The following is a 10,000-nucleotide window of genomic DNA, read 5'->3' as shown; positions in this document are numbered from 1 at the left end:
ATTATTATGATCATTATTATCATTATTGCTGTTATTGTTGTTGTTTTTATTATTATTATTATTATTATTATCATTATTATTATTATTATTATTATTATTATTATTATTATTATTATTATTATTATTATTATTATTATTATTATTATTATATTTTTGTTATTATATTGTTTGTATGTTTCTCATGTTATTGTTTAACTGTATTTGAAATATAAAGATCCCTTTTAGATTTTACTTTATTTGCTAAAATAATTCATACTGAATTAGGTAAAAATTTCCATCAGAAATGAGTTGAAAACTAGATAAAAAATATATATTTTCGTAGTAGTTAACAGCATTTCATACTAGAATTCAAGACACCATAGAAAAGATAGGTAAAGACTTCATATTTTAGGCAGCATGAGAATTTCGGTACAAGGCACCTTTGCCATTATAAGTATTTTATCAGTAGATGTAATCTGTCTACAGAAAAGTTCTGAAGCAGAAAAAATATGCTGTACCTTAATCTAATGTATGGAGTTGACGGAAATGGTCTCCCTTGCAGCAACAATGGCGGCAGCAGATGGGGTGGAGGTCTTTAAGTTTAAGTCTTGGAGGAAGAAGGGGGTGGCTCTCCCCGAGGTGCTTGAGAAGTACTTGTCCGTCGATCCAGAGTTGAATGTGATGCCCTTCTGCTCTCAGTTCATTCCGATGGAGGTGAGGATGTGATTATTTGGAGGATGATTTCGGCTGTGGACTTTTACATTTTTCGTATCGAAGGCTTGTGTGATTTATCTCGACTGATGCTATACATGATGTCTTTTGTTATTCGGTTATTCTTTGTCTCTCACTGCTTAATGGCTATATGCTCATTTTTGCTAATGAATATTTTAAGTTAAGCAATTTTATTGTTTGTAGTCAGTGTACAAGCACTAATTAAGGACTTTGTTATCAGTTTTTGCAGTTTTGGCACATTTTTTTATTTGGTATTTTTCGATCTGCAGGTAATTAATCACCCCAAAAACAAATCTATCTGCTACCATCCTTCTATCCTACCAAGACATCGTGGTGCCTCGTCTATTAATTGGTAATATCTTAGACTGTTCACCTTTTAATACATATGTGTTATATTTGTCTTGTATATATACTTAATTTTGATAATCATATATATTTTTTTCTCTCTCTCTTGCCCTCTTCATCTTCTTCCGATTATTATTATTATTATTATTATTATTATTATTATTATTAGTAGTAGTAGTAGTAGTAGTAGTAGTAGTAGTAGTTGTATTTTCCTTCTTTTCTTTTTTTTCTTTTTTTTTTCTTCTTCTTCTTCTTCTTCTTTTTCTTCTTCTTTAGTCATGACATTCTAATATAAAAATGTATGTTTAACATAATGTAGAGGATTGGAATGTAATACTTAGTATTATATATTTAGCAGTATATATTCCCTATTTTATGTATATGTACACATATATATATATACAAACATACATGTATATGTATATGTATATAAATACATGTATATGTATATGTATATAAATACATGTATATGTATATGTATATATATACATGTATATGTATATGTATATATATATAAGTATATGTTCATGTTTAGGTATATTTATACATATTCTTATAGCCACACACTCATGCATATATGTATACACATAATTGTATGTCTTGGAGTGTATGGTATTGAGTGTGGCTTTCAAATATGATAGAGAGGAAGTTGTATTCATGTTTACTTGTGTGTTGCTTTAAAAGTGCATTAAATCAGACTTGTTGATAGGTATGCATTTGAAAACTTTTACAGCAAACTGCCCTTGGCCTTTTTGTTATACTTCATACTCGATTCTAAAAGCATGCTCTGTTGAAAATAATCTCAGTAGAATTATCATCCGATCATAGTGTCACATGTACCCAAAAAAGTAGATTTCTTATATGGAAAATATTGAAACAATCGGCAAATTATAGAGAATATACATTGGGTATGATATATGTGTCCTGCTAGGCAAATTCAGTGGCTTTTTCAGTTATCGGGGAAAACTGAACATTTTTATTTGTATATTGCATGTCCTCTGCTTTTAAAGTTTACAAGTTTTGTGTACAGTAAAAAAAGAAGAAAAAAACCCAACTTACTTGATATGAAAAGGGAGATTGTAGGGTGCAGACATTGCAGTCTTCTTTTCACAGCTTTCCCCCTATCGGTATTACTACACTGAGAGAAAAAGACTTACATCCATCCATTGCTCATCATCTGTTTGCGATGATATTCTTACAAATCAATGTTTTGTTCCATCATTACATATTTTTCAATACACTAAGTGCAATACCTAGAACTCCATGGGCTTGTTGGGGTCATTCCATTCATAAGATAATATGTGTCAAATATTTGTTCTTTCAATGTAAACTGAGTCAGGTTGCCTCTCTGTCTTTTGCAAATGCTGCGCCTTTTACTCATTTATATCTGTCATGTAAAAATGTTAACTGTCAGTGCTAGTGTCATGACAGAAATATCTGTCCATCTACTTGCAGCTATGTTGTTATTTTTGTCAGAAGCGTATTTATTTGTTCTCTTCCGTTTTTTTTTTTTTTTATCTTCTTCTTTGAATGTTGAATATATGTAAAGAAATTATCAGTGTAAAGGTTATATGGATGATTTTCATCAGTATATTCCTCACAAGTCCTAAAAATAAATGTGTTCGTAAGAATCAGAAATTACCTTGGGATTACAAAAATAAAAAAGTGCAGTATACTTAAAAGTAGCAATGCATTCATTAGCTTAGTCATATATGTCACAGCAGTTTGAAGATGATATATATGAAATTCGGATAAAAGCTGCAAGATTGTTATTCCTGTTCGGGCAATATTTATTGATCTGGACAGGAATGAGTTCAAGATAATATTTTTGGTGACTGTAATTAGTATATTCATACTATGATAAATGAAAATATGTGCTCCAATAAATCTGTCCATTACAATCTTAAACAGAATGTGAGTATTTCTTGAGTAAAAAAGACCCAAGTAACTTAATCATGATTTCATTATCAGGACTCTGATGTGTGGAGATAAGAAAGGAGGCTTTTCCATCTTCTGGGCTGATGATGGCCTCGATACTGGACCCATTCTCCTTCAGCGTGAGGTTGATGTCGACCCGAATGACACAGTTGACACGCTGTACAACAGGTTTATGTATCCTGAAGGAATCAAGGCAATGGTAAATTAGAATATTTTTATTCTTTTAGTTGTACACACACACACACACGCACACACACACACACACGCGCACACGCACACGCACACGCACACGCACACGCACACGCACACACACACACACACACACACACACACACACACACACACACACACACACACACACACACACACACACATATGTATATATAAAGTTGAAGATATGGTATTGTAGATATCTATATAAAGTAGTGAATACAGATGTATCCCAATCTTTTTCTACTATCATTATTAAATGAGTTTCTTAAAGATGTGATATGAAACTTCCAATTGAAAACTGCAATATATATTTGTTTTATATCTTGTGAAAAGAACTGATAGGATATATTTTTCCTTTACTTCTATCTTATAAATGTAAATATAACTACTCCATAATATTGTTACTCACTATTCCTACAATAGGCAGAGGCAGTGACCATGGTAGCTGACGGCACCGCACCCAAGATCCCCCAACCGGAGGAAGGAGCAACATACGACCCAATGCTAAACAAGAAGGAATTGTGTAAGGTTAACTGGGATCAGTCGGCAGAAGGCATCCATAACTTCATTCGTGGTTTAGATTCATCTCCTGGTGCTTGGACGGTTATGGACGGAAAAGAGGTACATTGGGAAAACTTTTAGGTTTTGTTGTTAATATATATTTTTTTATGTGAGGGTAATCTGTTGATATGCTGATTGGTTGGGGTTTGATATCACCCTTTTTCCCCTCCTCTGATTTTGTACACTCTCTCTCTCTCTCTCTCTCTCTCTCTCTCTCTCTCTCTCTCTCTCTCTCTCTCTCTCTCTCTCTCTCTCTCTCTCTCTCTCTCTCTCTCTCTCTCTCTCTCTCTCTTTCCCCCCTTTCTCTCCCCCTCTCCCTCTCCCTCTCTCTCCCCCTCCCCCTCCCCCTCCCCCCTTGTCCTCCCTCCCTTGTCCACTGTCTTTCTCTTTTTCTCTCTTCCTCTCTCCTTCTCTCCCTCTCTCCTGCACCCCTCCTTACACACTATGGCTTATTCCACAGGTAAAACTCTTTGGCTCAAAAATGTTCACTGGATCTGTCAGCGATGGACGTGAAGTTGAAATTGAAGGTCTTTCTGCTCCTGGCATCATTCACAAAGATGGACTTCTTCTTACTGGAACAGATGGCCAAAAGGTGAGTCACAGTTGATTTATTACTTTTATTTTTTTCTAGAATATAAAGAATTCAGGAAAAAAATAACTTGAATACTACATTCTACATCATTTTCTTTATTATTATTATTATTATTATTATTATTATTATTATTATTATTATTATTATTATTATTATTATTATTATTATTATTATTATTGTTATTGTTAATTGCACATTGATTGCTCCTTTCTTCAAAACGAATATTAAATTTTCATATTTTAAGATATATTGAATGTACAAAATTCATTTAGCATGACTCAGAGAAAAGATAGATTAGATTAGGGATGAAAGTTCATCTTTATATTGATACTTCTTTCCAACTAATAAGGTGAATGTGTCTCGTCTGAGTGTTGATGGGAAGATGATGAATGCCTCAAAATATGGTGCCGCAGCAGAAGCAATGGAGGCTATTGAACTCACAGCCGAGGAACAGGAAGTTGCAGGAAAGTTGAAGGAGACATGGAAGGCCATTCTTAACATCGAGATTTCAGACGATACAGATTTCTTCAAGTCTGGTGCTGGATCAATGGATGTTGTAAGGTGTGTATTCTGAGACTTCGTATCGATTTTCATCTTTTGACATAGTTATGAATTTGATGCATTTATAGAAAATGATACAACTTGCTTGTACTTTTAAACTTTTATTTCTTTTGTAATACCGTAACAGTTAATTTTTTTTTTTTCTTTTTTTAGACTGGTTGAGGAAGTGAAGGAAAAAGCAGGAGTCTCCCTTGAAAATGAAGACGTTTTTATGGCCACAACCTTCCAGGAGTTCATTCAGGTGAGAAATCTAAAAACAGGCCTTTAGTTTACGAATAGAAATTGTCTATATTTAAGCAAATGAAAAGAAAAGAATGATGAATTATTATTATTATTTTTATTATTATTATTATTTTTTTTAAGGAGTTTTATTAATGCTTTGGTGGGTGATAACAAGAAGATGAAATTGAATGTATTGCATTTTTGTCTAGGGACAAAAATGTGAAAAAAGTTATATTTTATAAAAGGGATTGCTCTTATATATTTTCAGATAATTAGAGGTTAGTATTCTCTTTGACAAAAAGAAAATTAATATATTTGGCAATTTTAGAAAATATAATAACATCTATAAAAAAAGATCTTATGATGATAATAACAATCGTATTCATTTTATTTTGATTGTTTTGTCCTTCTTATGGTAATGGTAATAAAAGTAAATAATGAAATATGTTACTACTAATGATAGACCTCTTCATTAGAATTAGGTAAGATATATATGCCACTGTGCATAATATACATATAGATTAAAAGGTAATGCAGAAACCTTCTCTATTTATTCTTCCTTATTTTTCCACAGGTGATGGTGAGGAAAATGCGCGGTGGCGATGAGAAGCCAGTCTTCGAGTTTGACGCTGTCAAGATGCATGTCAACAACATGGACATCTCCTTTGCTCACCAACTCTTTATCGATGGCCAGTTCGTTGATGCCACCGGCGGGAGGTTCCTCAAGAGTATTGACCCTGCTACTGAGAAACTTATCTGTGATGTGAGTGTTCTGTGGAGTCTTCAAAAAAGAAAAAAGACTGGTTTTAATGCATTTTGTTTTATATCTGGTTAAGATATCAGTTTTATATTTGAAACTTGAACATTGAATAAGATAAAAGTAATTATTATTATTGTTGTCATTATTGATATTATTATTATTATTAATGTTATTATTATTATCTTTATCATTATTAACATTATAATTTGAATTTACAATTCACATTTGCTACATTAAAGCACCATGAAGAAACAACTTATAACATCCATATATATTTTTTTCCCCCCTCTTCAGGTTCATTCAGCAAGCAAAGACGATGTTGACAAGGCAGTGCAAGCAGCCAAGAAGGCCTTCTATCAAGGTCCCTGGGGCAGCATGAATGCCAGAGACAGGGGAGCACTTCTGTTCAAGTGAGTGCTTGAAGTTTTGTTAAGTAAATTAGATGTCAAAAGTATAGTAATTACATTAGCTGCAAAAGATGCAAATGTATAAAATCTCTGTAATGATACTTATAAATATTGTGATTTAATTGCACTTCTTACCAATATTGATCCCATTAAGAAAAGAGGAAATTGAATTAATCTTTACTTTCATTCACTAGATTGGCTGACCTCATGGATGAACACAAGGAAGAACTTGCAACCATTGAGAGCATCGACTCAGGTGCTGTCTATACTCTGGCCCTCAAGACTCATGTTGGCATGAGCATTGACACTTGGCGCTACTTTGCTGGCTGGTGTGACAAGATCCACGGCTCGACCATTCCTATTAACAATGCCAGGCCAAATCACAACTTGACCATTACAAAGAAGGAGCCAATTGGGTAAGGGACTTGGCAGATTTCATTGACATGTAATATTTTTCTAACTACATTTATATCTATCTAACAGTATATTTGGTGGTTTATTTCTTACATGTACATCTTTCTAACTATATCTATATCTATCGGTTTATCTCTTACATATATATCTATCTGACTATATCTATATTTATCAGTATATAAATTACACCATTATCTATATCTTTTGGATTATTTCTTCCGTCTATATCTCTCTAACTATATCTATATCCATTTAACTAGATATCTATGGGTCTTACATCAATCTAACCATATCTGTAACTACGTCTTTTTATTTATCTGTTTATACATCCATATATCTATTTGTGTAATTCTCTATATAGGCTGATATTTTTCCATTTCGAAGGTGCTATGTTTGCATTATCCCTTCAGTGTTCACACAGGCCCTATGTTTTATAATCATACCATAAATGACAGGTCCCTTACTGGTTTAAATAATATACTTATTAGTTTTAAACATTGAATGTTTTATAATTGTTTACCTATACTCATATTTCCTATTCTTTTTGTTGTGCCCCATTACTTCACTGTTTATGAATTTCAAGTTTTCATGTAAGTCATTTTGTAACTTTTCTAGTTAGCTAGTGGCTGTTTATAGAATGCAAAAATAATAATTTTCAGTATTATAACATGATTAAGTCCATCCTATTGGCACATTAACATATGCAGTATATAAATAACCTGCTGTTCTTTACATGCAGATGAACTTGAGATATTAATCTTACAGTAGTTTGTAGTTGTATGTGCCATTCTGCATAATTTTTTGCTTATAATGATTATTTATATAGAAACCACTTTTTAGTTTCTTTGAGTATAAGTGACAATATCATGGTACCTATACATTTCCTTTCTATTTTATCATTTTAGTGTCTGTGGCTTGGTGACCCCATGGAACTACCCCTTAATGATGTTGTCATGGAAAATGGCTGCCTGCCTTGCTGCCGGTAACACTGTCGTCATCAAACCAGCCCAGGTGTCTCCTCTCACAGCACTTAAGTTTGCTGAGCTCTCTGTAAAGGCTGGCATTCCACCTGGTGTAATCAATGTTCTCCCTGGAACTGGTGAGATTTTACTTTGATGTTAGTTATATGTATAATCTTCAGGTGAGCTTTATGTTTTAGATGATAATGGATGCTGTAGATAAAAATATTTATTGATACTCTTTGCCTCAGAGAAATATTATATTTAGTGTCAGGACATTCATATGTATTTCAGAAATAATTGTTAAGGTGTCTAGAAGGGAGTTCTGGCAGTATTTACTGTACGTGATGTTTTACTTACCTTTTTACTGACTATAAGCATTTAATCACTATTAAAACTTTACAGGTAGTGTTTGTGGTCAGGCCATTGCTGATCACGCTGATGTCCGCAAGCTCGGCTTCACTGGCAGCACAGAAATTGGTCAGGTGATCATGAAGTCTTGTGCTGTCAGCAACCTGAAGAAGGTGTCCCTTGAACTTGGAGGAAAATCGCCCTTCATCATCTTCAGTGACTGTGATCTGGACAAGGCTGTTCGCATGGTTAGTTTCCTCTTTGTCTTCTTTTTCTGAAATACAAAAGATATATTTGTTATTAGATACAAATATGTAAAGACAATTAATGTATATGTGTTTGTATTTGTATACATGGCACTTTATAATTTTTACTCGTAAGTCAATAGATCATAAATACATATATTTTTCTTTTTTCTATCCAGGGCATGAGCAGTGTTTTCTTCAACAAGGGTGAGAACTGCATTGCTGCTGGAAGACTGTTTGTAGAAGACTCTATCCATGATGAGTTTGTTGCACGTGTAATTGAGGAATGTAAGAAGATGGTAAGTTGCTGATTGTGCATTTTCCTCTGTTAACCCAATGCCGACAGGTAAAAATGTTCGGCAAGTGGAGGTAATAACGGGATTGTTAGCATGCATCAGCAATTTCCCCTGTTTGCTCCTGGCCCGATCGGTAGTTTGCGAGCAACTTTTGGCACCTAAAAGCTTTTATTTTGCTATGATTTATAAAAATATTATAATTTTGAAGTTTTACCTTTATTATAGGTGCCATTGCCTAAAATCTTTACCATATAAATGAACCCACTACTATCGGAGAAAAACAAACTCTATCCGACGAGGCAGTGGTGCGTGAATGGGCATGATACGATGCTATCTGTTTTTCAGTCCACAACAGCCATGGCATGTACCCACATGCCACCCTTCGGCTATGGGTTAATATTGACATAATATATGTATTCATAGTTTTAGTTCTAGTTGCAGATAATAGAACTTATCACTTATCATAATTGATATCATGGTTAAGGATGAGAAAGTGATGATAAGAGAACTTATCACAATCCTGTTTTCCCTTCACCAGGTGATTGGAGACCCACTGAACCGTGGCACAGCTCATGGACCCCAGAACCACAAGGCACACTTAGACAAATTGCTGGAGTACATTGACATCGGTGTGAAGGAGGGTGCAAACCTTGTCTATGGAGGAACAAGGGTGGATCGTCCTGGTTACTTCCTTCACCCAACTGTGTTCACTGGAGTTGAGGATCACATGTTTATTGCTAAGGAGGAGAGCTTTGGCCCCATTATGGTCATTTCCAAATTTGGCAATGGGTAAGTTGGCATTGGTGCATTGGTTTTGTTGTGTCATGCAAGTTGATAAGGTATTACTAGAATTTCATCAATTGAAATAAGGAAGTGAAAAGTCATTATGATAAAAGCAGAGGAGATGAAAATGGAACAACAAATTATTTTCCTAACTCCTTTCGTTGAATTTTTCCACCAGGGAAGTTGAGGAGGTCGTAGCTCGTGCAAACAACACTGAGTTTGGCTTGGCTTCAGGAGTCATGACAAAGGACATCAGCAAAGCCCTCCTTGTCTCAGAGAAACTTGATGCTGGAACCTGCTTTGTTAACACCTACAACAAAACTGATGTTGCTGCACCATTTGGAGGCTTCAAGCAGAGTGGTTTTGGAAAGGACTTGGGTGAAGAGGCCCTCAATGAGTACCTCAAGACAAAGACCATCACCTTTGAATACTAAGATAGTATGATTTCTCTTGTTTTCTTAATTTGAGTCCTGAGTTAAAAAGGTTGTTAAACTTGCTCATCAAATGACAAGGTTTTTTTTAAGTAATGTATTTCACTTGGTTGTAACTTGAAACTTCTAATTTAGGTGCTTCCTACTAGTAATTACGGATCAGATGTTATCCAACGTAAGATACCACTTTCATAGCAGTGTCCAGATGAGC

General features: G+C 34.2%; 1 protein-coding gene across 2 annotated transcripts in view; it reads left to right on the top strand.

The window, feature by feature from the left end:
• The window catches only part of LOC113817880 (cytosolic 10-formyltetrahydrofolate dehydrogenase), a 20,380-nt gene that overhangs the window by 9,138 nt on the left and 1,242 nt on the right, over positions 1-10,000 (top strand). For both annotated transcript variants that reach the window (XM_070138385.1, XM_070138384.1), the window contains exons 3-17: positions 542-693; positions 981-1,063; positions 3,028-3,193; positions 3,631-3,828; positions 4,229-4,360; positions 4,710-4,921; positions 5,075-5,162; positions 5,718-5,906; positions 6,198-6,313; positions 6,505-6,726; positions 7,630-7,823; positions 8,089-8,282; positions 8,459-8,578; positions 9,114-9,364; positions 9,537-10,000. The exon at positions 9,537-10,000 is cut by the window's right edge and continues 1,242 nt beyond it. In XM_070138385.1, coding sequence (XP_069994486.1) covers positions 542-693; positions 981-1,063; positions 3,028-3,193; positions 3,631-3,828; positions 4,229-4,360; positions 4,710-4,921; positions 5,075-5,162; positions 5,718-5,906; positions 6,198-6,313; positions 6,505-6,726; positions 7,630-7,823; positions 8,089-8,282; positions 8,459-8,578; positions 9,114-9,364; positions 9,537-9,792 — 2,573 coding nt within the window. In that variant the 3' untranslated portion in view covers positions 9,793-10,000. The remainder of the gene's footprint in view (positions 1-541; positions 694-980; positions 1,064-3,027; positions 3,194-3,630; positions 3,829-4,228; positions 4,361-4,709; positions 4,922-5,074; positions 5,163-5,717; positions 5,907-6,197; positions 6,314-6,504; positions 6,727-7,629; positions 7,824-8,088; positions 8,283-8,458; positions 8,579-9,113; positions 9,365-9,536) is intronic.

This window comes from Penaeus vannamei, chromosome 24 (assembly GCF_042767895.1).
Source record: "Penaeus vannamei isolate JL-2024 chromosome 24, ASM4276789v1, whole genome shotgun sequence".
Taxonomy (NCBI): domain Eukaryota; kingdom Metazoa; phylum Arthropoda; class Malacostraca; order Decapoda; family Penaeidae; genus Penaeus; species Penaeus vannamei.
This window is presented reverse-complemented; position numbering and strand designations above follow the sequence as displayed.